The sequence below is a fragment of the Penicillium robsamsonii genome (assembly GCF_028829455.1).
Source record: "Penicillium robsamsonii strain IBT 29466 chromosome Unknown utg000001l_segment0_segment0, whole genome shotgun sequence".
NCBI classification, from domain to species: Eukaryota; Fungi; Ascomycota; class Eurotiomycetes; order Eurotiales; family Aspergillaceae; genus Penicillium; species Penicillium robsamsonii.
Genome location: NW_026643219.1, coordinates 3,687,233 through 3,708,517, shown reverse-complemented (window position 1 = coordinate 3,708,517; position 21,285 = coordinate 3,687,233). Strand labels below are relative to the sequence as shown.

At 46.6% G+C, this 21,285-nt stretch overlaps 6 protein-coding genes across 6 annotated transcripts; 4 read left to right on the top strand and 2 right to left on the bottom strand.

The window, feature by feature from the left end:
• Positions 1 to 644: 644 nt before the first annotated feature.
• N7447_001469 (uncharacterized protein) lies at positions 645 to 1,115 on the bottom strand (the record flags this gene model as incomplete). Its single annotated transcript, XM_057225745.1, has 1 exon — positions 645 to 1,115. The coding sequence occupies one exon, from the start codon at positions 1,113 to 1,115 to the stop codon at positions 645 to 647; it is 471 nt and encodes a 156-aa protein (XP_057089761.1).
• A 1,538-nt stretch (positions 1,116 to 2,653) lies between these two features.
• Positions 2,654 to 3,112, top strand: N7447_001468 (uncharacterized protein; the record flags this gene model as incomplete). The annotated part of the gene is made up of 2 exons (XM_057225744.1): positions 2,654 to 2,852; positions 2,877 to 3,112. 2 exons carry the CDS (start codon positions 2,654 to 2,656, stop codon positions 3,110 to 3,112), a joined length of 435 nt encoding a protein of 144 aa, XP_057089760.1.
• Positions 3,113 to 3,986: 874 nt separating this feature from the next.
• Positions 3,987 to 4,973, top strand: N7447_001467 (Short-chain dehydrogenase/reductase SDR; the record flags this gene model as incomplete). The annotated part of the gene is made up of 1 exon (XM_057225743.1): positions 3,987 to 4,973. The coding sequence occupies one exon, from the start codon at positions 3,987 to 3,989 to the stop codon at positions 4,971 to 4,973; it is 987 nt and encodes a 328-aa protein (XP_057089759.1).
• A 2,186-nt stretch (positions 4,974 to 7,159) lies between these two features.
• N7447_001466 (DUF3433 domain-containing protein) lies at positions 7,160 to 10,905 on the top strand (the record flags this gene model as incomplete). Its single annotated transcript, XM_057225742.1, has 2 exons — positions 7,160 to 7,436; positions 7,490 to 10,905. 2 exons carry the CDS (start codon positions 7,160 to 7,162, stop codon positions 10,903 to 10,905), a joined length of 3,693 nt encoding a protein of 1,230 aa, XP_057089758.1.
• A 4,259-nt stretch (positions 10,906 to 15,164) lies between these two features.
• N7447_001465 (uncharacterized protein) lies at positions 15,165 to 15,821 on the bottom strand (the record flags this gene model as incomplete). Its single annotated transcript, XM_057225741.1, has 2 exons — positions 15,165 to 15,253; positions 15,425 to 15,821. The coding sequence occupies 2 exons, from the start codon at positions 15,819 to 15,821 to the stop codon at positions 15,165 to 15,167; spliced, it is 486 nt and encodes a 161-aa protein (XP_057089757.1).
• Positions 15,822 to 19,033: 3,212 nt separating this feature from the next.
• On the top strand, positions 19,034 to 21,184 carry N7447_001464 (uncharacterized protein; the record flags this gene model as incomplete). Its single annotated transcript, XM_057225740.1, has 1 exon — positions 19,034 to 21,184. One exon carries the CDS (start codon positions 19,034 to 19,036, stop codon positions 21,182 to 21,184), a length of 2,151 nt encoding a protein of 716 aa, XP_057089756.1.
• Between the last annotated feature and the right edge of the window lie 101 nt (positions 21,185 to 21,285).

The window sequence follows — 21,285 nt, the reverse complement described above, 5'->3', positions numbered from 1 at the left end:
ATATAAACGTCATGAGCCAGTCATTCTTCAGCCATTTATTTTTTGAACAATTGGGGACATCCGCAAACATAATAACACACACTTTAAACACTACTAAATTACAGTTCTTTTACCCTGCAATGGCACCCTTTATGGTATATAAATTTCATTTGATAAAGTTCAATATCTGTTCCGTTTGTACTGAAATCGATCGTATAACGGGATAGGACGCAAAATTGTGCAGACAATGAGATAATATCAAATCCAACGCGACTTAAGACAAGACAGGAATAATAAGATATTCAAAACCGAGAGAGGAGACACAAGCAGCGATCGGCACAGTTCAAATCTGGGCATAAATCGCGGGCTGCGATTCGAGCTGAAAGCAAAGTAGTGTCATAGCTGATTTGCTAACGCACACACAGCGCTCGGGGGAGCTGACACCCGAGTGCAGTCACACCCCTATAGGGCGGAGCACACTCGGTTCCAGGACCTTGAAGCAAGACAGCTTTCAAATCATGGCAGATCAGGTATTGATTCTCGCCAAATGCCCGGGGCGGGTGTCACCGTAAGATGGATGTGAATTGGGGGTAAGCCAGACAGAGGAGATCCGATAGAAGATTCACATGTTGGACGTATTCGAGATAGCAGAGGTATGAATGTATTCAGCTCTCCTTGTCCTGGCTGCGGAACTTATCGAGGCTATCACGAACAGTTTCGCGAACACTAAAGCCCCCGAATAGCCAGTCATTGGAGTGACGACCGTAGTGGTTGACAGTTCCACTGTAGCGTTTGTAGTCATCGCTGTTCTTGCGGGTGGGAGTAGATGCACGCTTGGGGCAGTCCACCTTTGGGGATTGGGGTGAGCCCATGCTGGACATCTGGGTGGGGCTGGTTGCGGTGTAGCCCTGGTCTGGGAAGTATGAAGTTTTGGATCTCTGCGGGATATCTCGAGGCTGTGACATTGTATCTTGGTTCTTGGGGATATCGATTGATACAGGAGTATTGGGCCGGAAGAGCTTTGAGAGTGGGTTCGATAGTTTGGAGTGCTTCTCTTGAGAGAACTGGCTGGAGCTTGAAGTAGCTGATGTTTGGGAGAGTGATCTCTTGGGATAGATGTTGGACGGAGTGTGCATCAGGATATGGAGTAGAGGATGAAAAATAGAAATGAAGAAGCCTGCGAGAAGGGTCTTATTTATGTTCAAGGCAAAGTAATTTCCGGGTTATGATCGTCGGGGGCTCTGTAGGGCAACCAACCAAAATGCGGCACAACGTACACAATTGCAGCTATGATGTAGTCAAATACGGGACAAAGGAACGCCCCTAGAGACACAACCAATCAGCTTCATAGCACATGACTGGGAAACGGACCGGCCCAGATATCAACCAATAGCAATTGAAAAGAGAACGTCGGAGTATCCACTGGTAAGGTTTAGTGTGATTGTTAGTTGTCGGTGAGATTGGAAGGTTTGGGAGGGCCCAAGTGCCCTATCGCCCGTCCACCAGCCAATCAGCAATTGTTTCTGCCTTGGAGCCTCCTCTTCCCGCTCTCTGGACCCCGCAGATTCACCGCTTGACCTGTCTGACTTGAAATTGACACGTCCACAATCTGCACTTTCCGGTCGTACTATGCGGACTACACCATTCACCATAATACTTGGAAATCTTTCATGATTCTTCTCGGTGTTACGCCCAAGTGGGTCGGTGGGTTATTCTCCGCGTTATCATTAAACAAGATTTCAGACATCCCCGTGCTCCAATTTTCTTCTTTTCCAATAGAATCCGCTAGCTTTCCTTCTAGCGCCCTTCTAGAATGCCGTGCTAGCCGGCCTCGACACACGGGATGTCTGAGTCACCTGGCCCCCACAGGTCCGTGAGCTCAGCTAGTACATAAACGGATATTATGCATCGAAGGATTGACGAATTTCTCCAGTGGGGTAGCTTGTAATGATGTCAACTAGTGTGGAACAAGCTATCTTCGAGAGAGATTTGGTTATAGATTTACACACAAATCATGACCACATCTCGTTTACCTTCGATCCCTCGGGCAGAACGGCTTGTATAAATCTCTGATATTATCAAGTAAATATTGCGTCCTTATTTAACTAAGGGCAATGGTATTTCCGCTGCACCCAAGTGGGTCACGAAATATGAAAGGTTAATGTGAGATCGTCGTGCTGTGGGCTTTGTCAGAATATACCAAACACATTCAAATATTTACTCGGGATATATATATTGGACATGTGTAGTGACAATGACCAAATAGTTGGTAGCCATGAGGTGAGACGGGTGGGGCTAATGTGCGCGATTGCGAGCCAAATGATATATAAATGAATCCCGGCGAGGTCAAGGCATCGGCATTGCGAATTGCGAGGGTGAAGTGAGAGGTCGAAAGCCGGATTACGGGTTTGCGGCTTATGGCCATCGAGGTTCATTTTTTTCCCTCTAATTTTTTTAACCTGTTTTTCTCGGTCTCCAGACCTGAGTCATTAACTTTATCCCTAAATTATTGTCTTAAGGACATACATCAAACTGTAGGAATTTAGCTGAGATTCCCAGGAAGATTGTGGCTAGTGATACCCTTTCCAGATCATCGATGATGGAGTTGTATGTGGACGAGAGATAAAAAGTAGAGTGTCAGACTAGAGTCAAAGTGAATAGCGCTGCAAGGGATATGAATTTAGGGTGTCTGGGGACAGGCAAACACCCAGAGACCGTGATACAGAAGGGCAAGAAATATCGTCTTCGATTGCTCGCCGCCCAGACAGATTCATGGATGAAACTTTCTATTGACGGCCACGATCTCACAGTTATTGCAGCCGACTTAGTGCCTATTGTACCCGATCAAACCACTAGTGTGATTCTCGCTTCTGGTTAACGATATGATATATTTGAAGCAAACCAAGACTTCGGTGACTATTGGATACGCGCGATATACCAGACCGCATGGAATGGGATCTCAATTGAGAGGAATGATATCAAAGGTATCATTCGCGATGATGGTGCTAGTCAGTCTGATCTGACAGCGAAGCAATGTTCATCAATCACAAATTCCTGTGGCGACGAGCCCTACGCCAGCCTAGTTCCTTATATCAAGAAAGCGTCGGTAAAGTGGACAGACAGAACAACTTGAATATGGATGAGTCTATGAGACTGATCTTGTCCATCACTGGGCAATTAACACTCAGGAATTGGAAATTGTTTGGCAGCGACCGACCGATCTTCTCATCTATCGCAATGAGTCGATCTTCCCGACTGATTATAACATATATGAGATTCCCGCAGATAAGACCATGGGTTTGAAAAATGTGCTAGATTCACATGCTGTCTTGAGATGACGAAATGGTACCAGTGCACATACTGGGTCATTCAAGGTTTGGGCTTCGTCAATGCCTACCACCCCTTCCATCTCCATGGGCACGACTTCCATATCCTAGCGCAAGGGTTTGGACTCTATACCCCCCCAACCAAGCTAAACCCCAAGAATCCACCTCGATGGGATACAGCCATAATAGCCGGTTCTGGGTATCTCGTCATTGTATTCGAGAACGATAATCCGGGGTATGCAAGAAACTCTATGTCTTTTTTTGCGAATTCACTGACACATTTCCAGATCTTGGCTCATGCATTGCCACATTGCCTGGCATGTAAGCTAGAGCTTAGCGCTGCAATTTGTAAAGCACCAGGCGGAGATACCGGAGCTGGTGGCCTCTGTTTCGGCTGATTTTGAATCAACTTGTGCCAACTGGGAGACTTATTACAAGAGTTCTTTGCATAAGTAGGATAATTCGGGGATTTGAGAGTAAATCATGATGATGTTAGGGCAAGCAAGATGGTGATATATGAACAGTGTACATATGAGATGGTATCTTTTCGGTGAATATCGAGCGCGAGATGGAGCAAGATGTTCGGCGGGAAACTGTATTTCTTCTTCCTTTCTACTGATTCTTTTACATCTGCCCAAGCTTCCATGACCGATAGAGCAATTGAATCAACAGTTCAAAAGTATGGGAGTTACCTGGTCGCAGTTTTTCCCACCCCCACCTACTCTGACTGAAGTCAATCTCCCCAGTCAGAATGGCAAAGTGTTCATCGTAACTGGAGGCTCTTCAGGAGTTGGCTTCGAGCTATGCAGAATTCTTTATCGAGTAGGAGGAACGGTATATCTTGCCGGTCGGTCTGAAGAAAAGGCATTGGATGCGATTGCAAAGATCAAACGCTTGTGTACGCCGACCTCCGCCGAGGGAAACATAGAGGGAAACATCATTTTCCTCCCTCTATCGCTACATGACCTGACAACCATAAAGCCTGCAGTGAAGATATTCACCACGGCTGAATCTCGTCTGGATGTCTTATTCAACAACGCTGGTGTCTCTAACCCTCCTGGAGGGACTTCGCCCCAGGGCCACGATCTGCAATTGGCAACTAATTGTCTCGGGCCACATCTTTTCACTCAACTTCTCTTGCCAATACTACGGCGCACGGCTGAAACTTCGTCCATATCTAGTGTGCGGGTTATCTGGACAGCATCGATTGTTGTTGATGCATTCGCGCTTGAGACCGGGATAGAGCTTGCAGAATTATTACAAAAAGGCGCCGACAAATCACGCTATTACTTCAACACCAAAGTGGGAAATTGGTTTTTGGCACATTCCCTCGCAAGTCAGATTGGCACAGATGGGATATTAAGCTTGGTGCAAAACCCAGGAAATATCAAGACAAACATCATGCGTCATAGTCAAGCTTATGTTCGTTTTATCCTTGGGCCGCTGCTTTATGGCCCTAGGTTTGGAGCATATACTGCAATCTGGTCGGCCTTTACTGGTGATCTGAAAATTGAGGATGGAGGGAAATATATCCTGCCCTGGGGACGTATACATCCGTGTCCAAGGGATGACTTGTTGCGAGCTATGAAAGGAAAGGAAGAAGGGGGTACCGGGGTTGCAGCGGCGTTTATACAATATTGCGACAAGCAGATTGTGGCTTTTCTATAGTTACTATCTTTGGATTTGGGAATCCTTTTAGGACATACTGAAACAAGTGTGTTCATTGATGAGCCGAAAGCTTCAGTCTGGATTTTGTGTTGAGTTTTACTTTTACATGATAATATTCAGGCCTTTACCAGGCCTAACCGGTGATTAACTGGGTCTTTTGGCCTATCAATGGGCACTAATTAAGGAGATTTTCTTTCGTGCCGTTGAACATTTATGAATTCGCTCAGATCTCCATCTGCAAAACTCAAACAGTAAACTGAACAACATGTCCAAACAAAGGGTGCAATATAACGCCAGTAAACTGTCCAAAAAATACTATCAGGGCAAATCATTCTTCGTATTCTTGAAGTGTCCACAATGTAGCACTCGGTTTTCTCCATGCGTGTGGCTGTTCAGAATGACGCCTCCGATGTCGTTTCTCACCCATAAATCCTGCTGTGTCAGATCGAGACACAGATGACCTCTCTCTGTCTGTGTTGGAGAAAACTGTCTGCTCATCCAACACCTCGGGTGGTACCAACCCAGACATTAGATGTGAATCATCGGTTTTCTTATTTGAAGGGACAACAAACAAAGATCGAGTCTTGTTCAGGGGCGGCCGACGTGTAATCCGACGCAGAACCCTCCGGTAAACCTGTCTTGTCTGTCCCGATGGCCCCGACAGCGAGCCCTGATTGCTTCGTCCCACGGACGATCGGGACCAGAGCTGAGGCATTCGTTTCGGTTGACGAGAGAGTTCGGGCATTCCCATATCATCGCAAAGCAACTCTTTTGTGGGCAGTGGACCCGCCGTGGCTTGTAAATACAGTGGGATGTAGGTATAGCCTGCGGGGCCACCAACTGTGTTGGATACATGGATTTTCAGCCCACAGGGCTCACACATGCACAGCTCTGAACCACACTGGGGCCATGTGTGGTATCTTCTGTGGTGACGGGTACGTCGCATATTAAAGAGGATGAGGAAGAGGTTGCGTGGAAACGAGATGATAACGAAATTTATCCTGTATTCATGATGTATATTTAAAGTGAGAAGACACTGAGACAAATAAATAAGGATAAACACCACTTTATAAAGCCCACGGGCAATCTATTAGTCTGCACGTGTAGAGCCGTGCATTACTTAAGAGGCTTTCCCGGGTGACCGAAGACTCCTCTGCGGGTGCAAATGACCCAGGCGCAGATTAAAATGTCAGGAACCTGGAAGGTTAAAATTCAGGTGCAGATTAAGGAAACGCAAAGGGAAGAATGATCCCTTAGGTGCCCTGTGAAGCACCCTTCTAAATTTCCATGATTTGAGGGATTACTGAAATAAAATCTCTTGCCATGTCCACGGGGAATGATCTTCTAACCTGATGTGATCGATGACGGCAGATTGTCCCATGACAGCGGGAGGCGTTGAATTTTATTACTTCATGACCTAGAAAGTCCAAATAGGTCAAGGCAATTTTTGCTAAATATTTATATCTCTAACCATAGTCTGATCCCTTGTAGTATTTAGGTGAGCCAAGTACCGAGTACTTTGGCCGTAGAGTAACCCACAACTATAAAGGCAGACACTCGATACTTGCTGAACAATGAAACAAATTTCCCTTTATGCTCAAGGATTAAAACAACTAGCCCTGGCCGAAATGTTGGATCACATTATCCTGATTCCCACCGCTATTCACATTGTTCAAGATTCACAGGGCTTACTACAGACCCCTAGGCCAATCAAATCGGAGGCGACTAGTTCCTATGTTTAGAAAATTCAAAAATCGGGATACCTTCTCCCTATGGAATTCAAGCATTGCATACTTTTCTAGTTCTATAATTATATAGATCACTTCACCCTACCATGAACCATGAGACTATATATTCGTAAACTACGGAGTACAGTGGACCCTCATTTTCACATAGCCTTCAGGCAGCGCGTAATGAAAATTTTGGTCCAATGGAAAACGATGCCAAGACGAAAGCTGCATGTTTGCCCGACAATACTAAATCAGGAAGCCCTGGCCCCCTACTCACATAAGCCTCTCAACACAGCCCATTCACTAATATCCTCTCTTTTCGCCTAAATTGTTCTTTTCCTTTTTACTTTTTACTTGACTCTTCCTATTCCCCTTACAAGACATAATGTTCTTGTAATAGGGTATGTTTTGTTATGCTTGATCTATGAATGTTACCTGAGCCTCGTTATCTTCAATATGTCGGCAGAACATTCCACGAACCTCAACCTGCCGGGCGGCTATTCTCCTGTTGCGAAAGAAGAAAGCGCGCATGAGGGTGGCCACAGTCCTCGCTCACTTTGGGCGCCTTTTTTTCTGCGGCGCCTGACCATGATAATCTTTTTGATTGGCTTTTTGTCATGCTTAGCTGCACTAATCGCGCTGTATTTATACACTCAGAGACAAAATCACAGTCTGGGGATCAAGACAGACGGGGATAGATATTACTATCTCTGGACATATGGACCAACCGCAGGTATACATGTCTTCTGTGACACGTTTGAGTTAGAAATACTAATTTCCAGATAGTGTTTACAATTCTCACAGCTGGTTGGACGCAAGTCGAATACCGTGCTGTCCAGTTGATGCCATGGGATTTGATGCTCCGTGGCCCCACCCCAGCTTCACAGAGCATCTTCCTCGACTACCTATCAAAAATGAACGTTGTAGCACTATATCAATCACTCAAGCAGAAACACTTTCTGGTATCTCTCTCCATTGCGGGATCGCTCATTCTCAACGGCATCACGGTATTTTCAACCGGTCTCTTCGAGCTGGACGCAGCACTGATCCCTCGTCCTGTGAACCTGACGGTGCCTAACAAGTTTAGCGGGGCCGATTATGACCCCGATATGATTGACGCCAAGCCCATCGTTTCCTGCATGGCATTCTCGGCCCACAATATGACTCGCCCAGTTGGTATCTACGAGACCTACGTGTACACCCCTTTTGAACCAGTCAACTCATATTCAATGGGGAATGACACCATTCCCACGGATCGAGACTATCAGGCAGATGTAGAAGTCATCGAGCTCTCCTTTGATTGCCAGAAAGCGACTACCTCTTTTGAGCCATCCTCTGTGGATCAATTCACTGGAGACACCCCGGTATACAAAACCCCCGACGGATGTCGTTTTCAACAAACCAAGTACGCGCCGAGTGCGATGTATGAAATAGACACCAAGTTCGGTATTGACATTGACCTCAGAGGATGTCAAGGCGAAAAGTTGAACGGCACTGGGCCCAGCTATCTCGGGCCGTATTCGAGCAACTGGGACGCCGATTGGCGTATTTGGGCGGCTATTGCCCCATCAGTAGGGTTCGAAATGAAAAACACCATGAACTACACCGGGTGGGCGAAACGTCCAATTCATGTTACTGTGTGCAAGCCCCACTATACCAGATACCGGGGCCCGGTGAGGATATGGCGTGAGGCTGGAGAGAATGCCATTTCGGTAGATATCCGACGGGAGAGCTTGACTGTCATAGAGGGAATTGCCGGCGTACAGGCATCAAAGCTTATGTACAGTGGTTGGAAATCAGCGTCAGGTGGATACTTGCCGAGCGAAAATGCGCCAGGAACCGAGTTTACCTTTGCAGCAAATGGCACTTCGCGGGATGATCTTTGGGCAGATATGGCGGCATTTACTGACGCCATAACTGATTCGCTATCGTGTCTCATGCAGCAGACTGTGAATAACAAGCTTATGCGACATGAGCCGCATCAAGTTGAAGGAACAGAGCGATTGATTGAAGACCGAATATTTGTGCGTCAAATGTCGTTTTGGCTGATGGCAGTCCTGTTGGTCATGTTAATCGCTATTGTCGTCATTCTTCTATGCTTCTTTGTTCCAGTTGCTGTGTGCCCACGAGACACAGGGTCTATTGGAGGAGTCGCTACTATCCTTTCCCAAAGCCCAGAGTTTATGGGCGCATTTGGTGGATCACAGTTCAAGTCAGAAGAGAAAATGGCGGAGTCCAGACTAGGCCAGACACAGTACAGTACCTTGACTGATACGAAGGGAGCTTTCATGCTTCTTCCACAGGATCAACCCATATCCCATCCTCTCGAGTCTAGTAACGGCGAGGACTCTTCTTCACCTACCTGGTGGCAGCCATTTTCATCCACTTGGTTTCTTCGGATTACTGTCGTTATCCTTCCTATCGCCGTGATCATTGGCCTAGAAGTTGTCTACCACATCTCTACCAGTGGAGCTGGGATAACCCCAGTCGATGGGAAGTCACCATATATCCACTACATCTGGACCTATGTCCCGGCATTAATCATGTTTATCATTCGTTGTCTTTTTACATCTGTCGAGTTTAACACACGTATTATTCAGCCCTATTCTCGTCTCCGCCAGGGCCTTGCTCCCCCAGAAACATCAATCCTCGAGAACCAGCTACGCAAGATCGCCCCCTTCGCTGTGTTTGACACACTACGAAAAAGACAGTGGGCGCTAACTGCAGCCACAATATCCCTCCTTCTCGCGGCCATCAACCCCATCGTTGTATCAGGCCTTTTTACTACCAAAGCCTCTGGGCTCGCATCCCCTATGAATCTCACGCAGATCAGCCGCTGGAACCTAGGAGACCCTACCATTGAAAATGTCCTAATGCAACGTCAGGCGCAGCAACAAGGCTCTCAAGTTGACCCTACAGCCGGTCTCTTACTCAACCTGAATCTCTCTTATCCCCAATGGACATATCACAATTTGGTCTTCCCCCAATTCGCACTCGCCACCACGGAACACCTACCACCGGACACGGGATTCATCAATGCCCGAATTCCCGCCCTCCGCAGCCGATTGACTTGCGCACCGGACCCGGCAAACGGCGGTAGCTGCAAGGTCAAAAGGGGAAGATGGGCATGCGAGATTGACTCCCCTTGCTTCCCTCCTATCGGTGGCGAGGACCTTGAATCTGATATCGAGTATTTTCTGACAGACTCCAGCCCACGGTCTGGCAATATACCTTCGAACTGCTCCACGCACGCTATTATGTATGGAAAAAAAGATCCAGGCAATAGCCCCCATGGTGCCCCCAGCATCTACCATTATATCTACTGTAACGCTACCATCGAAGAGGTAGAAGTTGATACAAAATTCCAGCTTCCGTCGTTTTCAATTGACTCCGACACCCCACCTACGGTAGTTGAAGGCTCGGCTCGGACACCATTCAAAATAAACAAAGAAACATTACCCGCAATCTCACGACTAAGCTCGTACCTCTTTGTATCCGATCCCAGGTTCAGAGACTCGGTCCTCGATGCGATTACAAACGGCATCAATGGCGTCCCGTTAGATGAGCTTCTCGACTCGAAGAAATTGATTAACCGTGTCAACGAGGTTTGGGGCATCATCATGGCCCAATTACTCAACACCGCTGCGAGGGACTCTTTCAACGATCCGTTCAACGCGACATACTTTGTTGAGCCCGCCACCATGAAAGCACCTATCTACACTGGAATCTTCCACGACAGACGAAAGTATCTCGTCCAAAGCGAGATCTCAACTCGAATCCTAGACGGCGTGCTCGGCAGCATGGTTGTGTGCGCGCTGATAGCGCTGTATGTGATGCGTACCAAGAAGGTCCTTCCTAAGAGTCCGACTAGCATTGCTTCTGTCGCCAGTTTCCTCTATGGCTCGCGTATGCTGAGCTCTGCCATCCCTAATGGCTCGGAATGGTGCAGTGATGAGGATCTGAAAACACGGAGAGTGTTTGAGGGACGCACGTTCTCAATGGGTTGGTGGGCGGTGGAGAGACAGAGGAATCGGAGTCAGTCTGATGTTTCGAGTGTTTCTGCTGATGAGACGCGGGAACGCAGTGGGTCTGATGAAGGTCAAAACTTTCTTGGCGAGCATAACGGTCGTAAGGAGACTAGATTCGGGATTGATGTTGATATTGCGGATAGACCGTTGTTGCGCAATGCTTCCCCTATTTAAAGGAGCGAATTTTATATAATCTCTTAGCCAGATACATATACATATATATATATATATATATATATATTTTCATCAAAGGTGATACAAAACTCTCTAAACTCTACAGTAAGGTTAGATATTCTGTAAACACCATTAGCCTACAATGGAACACTCCTATACGTCACAGTTGTTAGAATATCAAGTTGTAATTTATCCCATTTGCTATATGTTTCGGACTGCGTCACTCGCTTGTGAAATACGTTATTGCTCTTTTGGTTTAATAACCTGGGACGGGTTATGGAGGAGCATTCATTCTTAGCACACAAGATCTTCAATTGGGATAAAACCGGCTATAAAATTGGCTAGGGAAAGCGATAAAAGGTGCTCGCTCCGAGTATTAACTATACTAATCCAACCGGTGGTCCAAAAAGAGCCAATTACCGGTATTGAATACGTCTCTGCTGATGGTTGGGTTATACTACCCTGGTTTCTACCGAAGCATAGCTCTTTATCGGACTATGGATTTCGTCGACTTTATACCAAGCATTTTATTATCCCAATCTACTTTTTACCCTATACTCGGCCCAACGCACGGCCCAACTCCTTGAGGGAGTTGGGCCGCACTGGTCTAATGCAAAACTTCACCATTAGGTACCCCCTACACCTAATGGTTAGACCGACGATACTATAGCCTGTTTAATGGCTTTAATCATTCGAAGAAAGCACTAAAAATCGCTGTATAAGGACGGGTTTTAGGCTTCTTATAGATAACCATGGCTCCCACCTTACCTTTAAATTTATCAAATTCTGCGAGAACCACCAGGTTATTCTATATTATTTCATCCCACACATAACGCATATATGTTAACCGCTTAACGATATGCCGTTTTAAGTGCTAAAGCATTATTTTCATAAGAATAATAATGGTATAGTACAGTGGGGCGGTTTAGTAAAGTAAAAATCGGACTTTTTCTCTAAATAGCTTCCATATAGTTTAGAACTAAGCTTTTAAAAGCCGCATAATACGCTGTGACTCTAAAAAATGTGGTATCTATCCTTTAAATGCAGATGCTACATTAGAAAAACTAGGTTAGAACGATGATCCTAGTTGTAAGAGTATACAGTTTTCAGGTGTAAGGCCTGTCAACTGGGTAAGATACAATGACTTGGAGAGGGACGGAGAATGTATTGTCTATGTGTACCAAGACTAATTCTTGCCAAAGGAAGAGGGGATTCAGGGGAATCCTGGACTAAGTGTACCGCCACGCTCACGTGGGAGCCATGTGACGATTCCTTCGTAGTTCGTCCCCGATACTCGACCGATGCGGTCAGGTGACTCCGTCTCCATGTTGTAAGGATCTTTATCCGTTACACGAAGCTACGCCGTTAATTAGCTCCATTTTCAGCTAGTGCGCTTACTATGGGAGAAACGGGCGCTTAGTATGCGAATATTAACATTTAGATCTAAAACGCCGGCGGGAAGCTAGTAAAAGTAAGCGGAGGGTGAATATGGGTGGCCCTCTCGCTTATTATATGTAAATAGGCATATAAATGTGAGGGATAGCGTGGAGAGGAAGAAATTAATCCGGTAAGCGAAGAAGAAGTGGATTGCATCTGCTACTGCCGAAGCGGATCTCTCGGTCAAGGAGTCAAAATCTGGAGACTTAAATAGTGCGGATGAAAGTGCAGGACTAGGGGATTCGGTAAATAGTAAATTTACTACAGATATAGGGGAAGGTTGTTAAATGAGACGTTTAATTTGGTGGGTTCATTGATTTTTGCATTAGACCCGTGCGGCCCAATTCCCACCGGGAATTGGCCATGCGTTGGGCCGAGTACCACCTATCTTAGATCTTTAATAATAAAGTAATTATGGGGGGAATTTCCGGTTTCCGGCCCGGTAGACTTTGCCAACTCCCATTGGACTAAGGAAATTTTGGTACCATATCCTCCATCACTCCCGTGGGGTTACCTAAGCCTATCTAGGTAATGAATTACTTAATAGGTAGTGATAATCGGTATTGGCATTGGTTTTTACCGCGAAGACTTTCTCATGGGAGTGGGTTCATGGGAGTTTGACAAGTCTAGGCGGAAGTGTAAAAAGCGGGATTTTTTTCACGTTAAAGGCTATCGAATCTGAAGGGTCCCCCTTCGGATTTTTATTCCGGAACTCTCGAGCTTAGTTACAATTCGCCCCTAGATACGGTTGCCCGGGTTAAGAAGCTTATTTAACGGAGTAAATACGCTTTTGTCTCAGGAGATATACTAAAAGCTGAATTAAAAAAAGGCTCGCACTAACAGTTTGGGTGTAAATGCTCTAAGAAATGGGAAATCGATTTTTAGGCCGAAGGGCTCTATCCTTTCGCCAATTTAGGCGAATCGGAAGATAGTGAAAAGGCAAGATATTGATTCTAAGAAGCTTAAGCGCTTGTAGGCAAAATAGGCCAAGATTTTAGAAACTCAATCGTAGGCCCAACTGGCTAGGGATTTAGCTGAGGCCGAGCATGAAGCTTCAATGGTGACAAGAGATAATATCGGTGCAAATTGGTATATAGATAGTACTGGTGGTTACATGTAAATATTGATTTTAAAATAATTGAAGAATTATCGTTAAGTGGGAATTATCGTTGAGTGGGGCCCCAACACGGGATGTCTGTTGCAGAACATTATGTGAAGTGATTGTCCCGAGCCGCAACTAGTCTGATATCGAAGAGCTTTCTTACTGTATAACCAGGACAATTCTATTATTAACGTTAAATGAAATATTTATATATGAAATCATAGGAAGATCCATTTAGCACAAGGTTTATTATTTAGTGAAAGTCAAAACGTATAGAGATAAACTGCGTGATACGATCTGCTGTCGTTTACGAAACTTGTGACTTTCCAGTACGTTGCGGGTCTGTTCAGATCTTAACAGAGCAATTTGGATAGCGCCAGGATATGGTATCCACTCACTGACCAGTGTATGTTAAGCCTCGAAACCCTCGTGAGTACTCCGTATAAAGACCGGCTTTCCTACCCTAGTGCTGCACATGACCAGAATCGACATTCATCCATTGGAAACCAGATAACAGATAAATGTGCGCCATGTACCCCACTTAGGCACCGGCTTTGTGATTGTAGCATATTGCGGCACGGCACTAGGCGCAGGCGTAATATTCACACAAAATTATTCATTCGCTACTCATATGTACGTGGGTCTTACCTCAATAGGCTAGGAAGTCGATCCGTCTAGTGAGTATGCATATAGTATAAGCCGGATATATAATCCGATTAGGCCCGTTGCTTAAAGTTTTCCTTGTGGCTTCTTTTGTTCTTTTTGTAATCTATGCGGTCATGAAAAAAACGTGACTTTGCTTGGGGTACATAATCTCTATATTTTTCACAACACTCGGTAATGTGTACCTATGTAGGTGGATTTGCCCCGCTGATTTATGCATTCTGTGCAAATCCCGTGAATATATTAACTAAACTTGCGCCACCAGGCTCCATTCTGTTTATTTATTTCCACCCAGCAGGGGTTCCCTCGTTGCAACAAGAAAATGATCAGAGATATCCCAAACCATATTACGAAGTCAACACGTTGTAGTATGTCTCATGATTATCTCATGCAAGCCATTATCAAAGAACAATCACGATCGTGATAATCGAACCAGTAGTAAATGAACTCGGAACCAAAACAACCAACTATATATCTACCCAGCCAGTAAGTAGACAAAGGGATATGAATATAGATATGAATACGCGGCCCAGGGAATAAATTGCGCGATTACGGGGATTCAAGGCCGGGGATTGACGAAACTGGCGGTGATCCCGAAGTCTTACTTACGCTAGAAAGGTTAGTGGAGAAAGTCCCAGGTTCCATCATGCGGATCGAGGGAAAACGGTGATTTGTTTTAGCTCCCCGATGAAACGTATCTGTAGCTACGTTAAAAGTTCTGCCGAGATCAACATTTGGTTCGGCGTTGGTTAGTGTTTGCGCTAATAGGTAAAGAAAAACTATTCTGAGACCAAGAATAGTCGGTAGCGCAAAGGATGCAATGGAGAGTATACAAGAAATTATTTGAGTTAAAGGGGATATGGATTGCTCGAGACTAGTTGATGGATTTGCATTTGTTTGAGAAGGACTCATCACTCTCCCCAGAGTGGGAATCTCCGCGTGGAAAAAAAAAAGAGAGAAAACAAAGAAAGAACCGTCAGGTACAGGTTAAACCTAAAAAACGCCGGAGATTTCCCGAAGCAGGGGAAAACAGGGAACAACGCTACATGTCCTTCGATCAGGCACGCTGCCACGCGGCAATGTCTGCTGCGGAGATATCCAGGTTTTCGGTCGTAAGCTGCTGAAGTCGTGCCACCTGAGTGGGAGCTAAAGTTTTGAGTATCAGCAAGAGTCCGAAAGGGGCAAGCAGGGCTAAATATTGGCCCCAAAGGGAAGACGAGAGGGGCCGATCAAAAGACGGGAAAGATAATCAGAAGTGGTAAAGGGGACCCGGAACAAAGCCCAAATACGACAAAATACAAAGGAAATTTGACCCACTTGGCCGTTGGGCAGCCGCACTGGCGTGCACATGGATGACCGTCGAATCAGCATACTCCTTCGTTACAACACCGTTGTAGGAAGCTGCGCTAAGCATCACCCGCAGCCGAAACTTGCCTGGCTGCGAGATAGTGAGGGGGCTGAGTTTTGCGTATCCGCTCATTGAGGTGTCGGTGCGGCTCCGTACACTTGCCGTGAGATTACCGCTCAGGCCAGCGGCTGCTCCTGTCCCAGTTTCGTCACGGAGGGAGGCGCTCACGACAAGGTGCTGCACAATTTGAGCGGGTGTCCCAATTGGGTTCACGGCAATGACTACTGGAATTGTGAAGGGAGAACCAGGTTGGGCGGCCATTGGGGGAGCAGTCTCGAAGGACAGTGTGAATTCACGACCGGCCATTTTCGCTTTTGTGCGACAGTATGGTGCTTGGAGACAGATGAGTGGCGTTGGATCACTTGTTGATATAAGAGGGGTTCAAGCTTGAAAGATCTGCTTCAATCCAATTGAGAAGTAATGGGAGTGAAGAAATCGTGGAGCTAAAACCGTGAAGTATAACTCGACAAGACTTGGATGGGAGAGAGGCAAGAAGAATATGGAGAATGATGAGATGGATCAGGGTATAGGCAACCAAAGTTTGAGCTTCGAGAATAACGAATAAGAGAATCGGGTCAAGCACGAATACAGCAGTACCTAGGGCTTCATATACCTCATGGCAATCGTAGAGAACAGTACCAGACACACTTGGACCCATAACCTCAATTATGTGCTAAGGCACGACGGGGCCACGGGAATGTCGCCACCGTCCAAAAGTACACGATTAGCCTAGGCGGCAGTCGGTGACCAGGTAGCCGGGACGGCCAGGGACCATCATCCCCGCAGCAATAATATTTGTGAGCTCAATAAAAGGTTTGCTCGGCATAATGCAGGATCCTTGCAGCGTCACGTTCCGGCAACAGGATCGAACAGTGGGGCGAGTGTGTACAAGAGTCCTATGTACATGCTTTGTTCCCAATTAGGCTGATCGACTAGTACGCATCCTAGTAAAATTTCAGGTGTGGAGAAAGTACGAAATCTGGGAGATCGAAGATGCACTGCACGAGATCTGAAGCTAGTGCCAGGATCGACCCCGGGATTCCCTCATGACAGGGGTTCTACCATAATTTGTAGAACGTAGCCATTTCGCACACCCTGATGGACCCAATATCCCCCTGTGGAACCCTGACAAATTTGACAGGGAAACGGCTTGGCATGCATGACTGACATTTATGTGCAATGGGAGTTGTAAATACAGGACCTCAAGGGGATCGTGTAGTGACTTGGGCCCATCCTTTCAATAGTTCCGTGCACGGATCCAGCGGTGCTCTACCCAATATCGCTATCGCAGAGCCGGTGTCTTGCTGTTCGGCTGGTATTTGGTGAGTCGCAAGTGCCACCGCTGGACCCTTCATTTTGGATGTGGCGCACCACTAGTATGCAAGTATCTCATTTTGGTCATGGAATCATGACCTGGAGTACATATAAAACCATTAGCTTTGTTATGAAAGTGCCCACTCCACCTAGACTTAGTTTGACATGGTCCCCGAGTCGGACTAAAGGAATTTCCTATCTAGCCCCTTTGCATAGGTAACCAGCAAACGAGCCACACCCCAACGGTGAACTGTGGCGTTTGTGGAGTCGAGTGATCATAGCCACTCGGAAACCCCGACATATCCCATTTCGAAAGCCTGTTTTGTATTGAGAATTCTCTTTTCAAAATCTATCAGAACAGTGTTGCCTAATGTGGATAGAAAAGATCTGTTAAATTGGGGCGTGGGATGTTGTAGGCCATTTTTGACGAAATTGTATGCAGCCTCATTGGCTAGGCCGAGACCCGCCTAATATTCCATGTGGTATGTCAGGGAACTGGTTCGGGGTCTGAGGTGGGCTCCACAAGAAGCTTGAACCATCTCTATGATCCTATCACATCTTTTAAGAGCTGGGCGATCGTCTTGACGATCTCATCTAAAAATTCAAATCAGTTGACGCCCCGCCGCTGCAGTGGAAGCAAATACTGTGCGGAGCGCCAGAGAAATACCCTTTGGTTTTAGTGGCCCAAAGGCCGCTAAGTTGGGCAGAATATTGCGACGCAGGCGCATGCAAAACGAAGTCTGATCCCAAGTGCTGGGAAGGGATGCAGCTGCGAGACAGCTTTTGGCGCCGAACGTAACCAGACGAGAACGATAATCATATAGTATAACGGGGAACCTATGAAACCCATCAGAACCGGAAATGATAATACCCAACGCATATGCAGACCCTAAAGCCCAACAAAAAGCAAAAGCAAAACAAGGAGACAACCAAAAGTCAATAGTTCCGCCACCATTCCAGCCGCAAGTGGCTCGAGCGTGACTAATGTGTGGCTAGAATTGCAAGGAGTGGCGCAATCGATGTGGCTGTGGATCGGGTCATTTCCCAATTGGCTCGATCGTGAGTTCCCCCGACTTGATCGCCGATCATTTCCAAGATTCAGGAGTTAATCTGAGATGCATTGCAAGATTCTGCCGATCTTCAAGATTTCGTACTGCATTTTGGGCTTTGTTAGCGTCACTGCTATGGTATTTTGCCACCCAAAGGGAGCCTGGAACGTCTAAAAGACCTTTTGGATTCAGACGAGTCGACAAAGAGGTGAACGTTCGTAGTGATGCCTGCTAGAAGGAAAGGAGAAATCAGGGAGATGAACACTTGGAGTCCTAACCTATTGGACATTGTTTCGAATCAGCAACCTTCGCGACTGGCCAAGCGGAGTCTTCGCTAGAGAGCAGCCACTACATTGTATCCTATGTCAATTCTGGAGCCTTTTACCCCTACGAGCAGTTCCATTTGAATGCCTGTCCCAAACCCAAGCAGAGATAGAGTCCAATGAGGTAGACACTTTCATAACAGCATGAGACAACGGGAACGTATTCTATAGCCCTAGATTAACACCCCATAAAAATATACATCTGGGTGTTGGTGACCTTTTATCCTTCAAGCACCGTTTGAGAGCCAAAAGAACCAGTCTAAAATTATGAAGTTGAGTTACCTAGGAACAGTTTAAGAATGGTTGTTATATATGCTTCCACGTATCAGAATGACCGACTGCTCGAGAATGCTTTGAACGGCAATTCTTGGGAAGAAGAGCTACAATGTACTGGATATTATTCAACCAGCGCGACCAATTTGGCTGGCGATATCAACCAAGGGCCTGGCCCTGACGGTGCTTCTCACGTTCAATCGTGAATACCAACGCTCTTGCTCGTCCTTGATGGGTGATGACTTGGATGAGCCACAAATAGCTCGATGTAGGTAGACGTCTGATCCCGAGCATTGTAGAACATTTCGCGACAGCCATATAGTATATGCCATTGCATTGATCAGAGGTATAAACAATTTGAAAAAAATGTCGTTGTGATGAATGTATAGTTAGAGAAACATCGGAGTAAAAACTGGTAGGAAAGCTCTGTGCATGACTTGCTGCTTCCTCATCTCTCCAACTCCTCTCTCATTTAAACACTGTGAGCAGACAGTCTTGACGACGATTTATCCTCTATATCCTGACCAATTTCTGGGGATTATATCCGGAATTCCACCAAATGGCACCACTGGGCACTCGACAGAGCCACTCTCTAGTTCCTGGCATCCCGCGTCCCCCCAAACGACCTCCAAACACCGCAGTCAAAGTTCATAAGTCAATTGACCCCACGGTATTCGTTGAGTTATTTGTTGGAACTGTCGGGATATTCATAATCGCAGTCTTATTTTGGAAGTTTGGGCGGTTCATCAGGCGATTCAATCGAAACAAGTTATTGAGAGCAGGCAAAAATACCAACACCCGATATGCACGCACATGGTATGGCTGGGTCGCGTGGCCGACACACGAGAGGAATAAAAGGGCAATGCATGACTTCCTCGCTCGAATTTGGAAGTCAATGGTGTGGAAATCGACCCTAGACGACTATAGTTGGATTTGGTGGGATCCTGGCGATGTAGAAAAGCGAAAGCATCTCCAAGAACAGAGAGGATTTCGTTGGATACCAGATTGCCTCAAGAGCTATGATGATTCTCCTACTGCCGACGAAATCTGGAATCCTTGTTCGCGACCCAGGTGTCATGTGGCTTTGAAGGACAGCGTCTCAATTCCCCAACCTGTTCCAGCGACGGGATCTGCGCATGAGGATATATCGAAATCAATCCTGCGTCGGCAATCCAGCTTGATAAATAACCAACCAGTTATCACTCGTTCAATTCTAGAGGAACTTCTCAGGGACCCACTGCAGCCAAACGATGCCAGTTCGGATCACCCGCCCTGGTTCAATTCTCGCAAGAATGCAGCAACGCCAGCTACTCGCGCACCGATGCCATTCCAATCATTACCGTCTCGACAGCGTCAATCCTTCCAGATGCGAGGATCGATCCCATGGTCACGTGGTGATGGGCCCCAAGCTATCTCATGTCAAATCGAATCTGTCGTGCAACATGAGGGTTTTCAGTATAAAATAGCGGAGACGAGTGGCCAGATGGACACAAAAAAGCCCAAGCCGCTTTATGGGCATGGTAATCACTGCAGATACCGGAGATGGTCAGCACGAATGCAGATGGGGCCAAAGGAGGCAGTATTTGACAACATAGGGGATTCATCTGGCCCCCCAGGGACACCAAGGACCGAATTACTGGTCAGCTATGCCTCAGATCTGAGCTCGTCTATTCGTGGTCACGCCAAGAGACAGCGAAATAGCACCGAAGGGCGCTTGCGTTTCTCAGAAGATAGAACATCGTTCATGTCTAGACTCCTCATTGGAAATCAAGTTTTGTTCTCAAGCGAACAGCAGACATATACCAAAACCGTCCAATGGAATTCGGCCCCAGCAAGATGTCATTTCCAAGGAAAAGTGACAAGTTCGAAAGCGAGACCAGCATTGTCTGATGAATGGCGATTTACGTGTGACCCAAAACATCCTATCCTCTCTCGCTGTGAAGAGAAAAGGCCAGAAAAAGAAGTCCCTCGATGCTCTGCAGATCAAATCAAGCTTAAGACAGGAGGCGCCATCGATCAGTTGAGTGATTGGGAGGTCAGAATGATGGAGAGGCTGGATCGAAAACTGTTTTGGCTCTTCAATGAGGTCACTCCAGGGCAAAAGCCATACCATTTTGCCTTGCTAGCCAACCACTGGCTAAATAGAGAAACATGGCTCGTTTACGATCCCGTGTCCAGAGTTTCCACTGATGCACGTCGGTTGTGGGGAGATCCACGATTCAACGTTCCTTACCCGGAGCCAGTTTTCAGTCCCAGACCAAAATACCCTACGGCCAAACAGAAACGCGCGCAAACTCCTCGTATAGACTCCTGGCGGGCCGCGGTGAATAAGCAGCGGAAGGTATCTGGTATCCGAGACCCTATTCGCACTATTACATTGTATGATGAGTCGGTCGAGGACCCGCCAGATGGCCATATCGATCCAGGCTGCTGGGTTTTGCCGAAACCGCCTCAAGGCTTTGAGATGTCCACTGCGCAGAGAAACGCGTGGTATGAAGGAGGGGCAGGTTGGCAAGAGACGCTTGATGATTGGCAGCAAGTCCGCCGGGGCTATCGTGTCCACAAAGCCCTCCACGAAGGCCGAGTCAATCGGGGGAGGATCAAGGAAGTGGCAGCTCAAGTCAACAAGTGTTATCGTACTGCATCCGGAAAATTGATCCCAAGCTATGATCTCGGGGAAAGGAAAGCTCCAAACCCCCTTGTCTCATGATCTTCTCGAGCCGTTCGCTTTTCAAAGTCCCCTGTGCTCATTTTGTCCTGCCTTACATGTAATCCAATCAAGTTTCACACGCCGCATTCATTTCAAGCGCA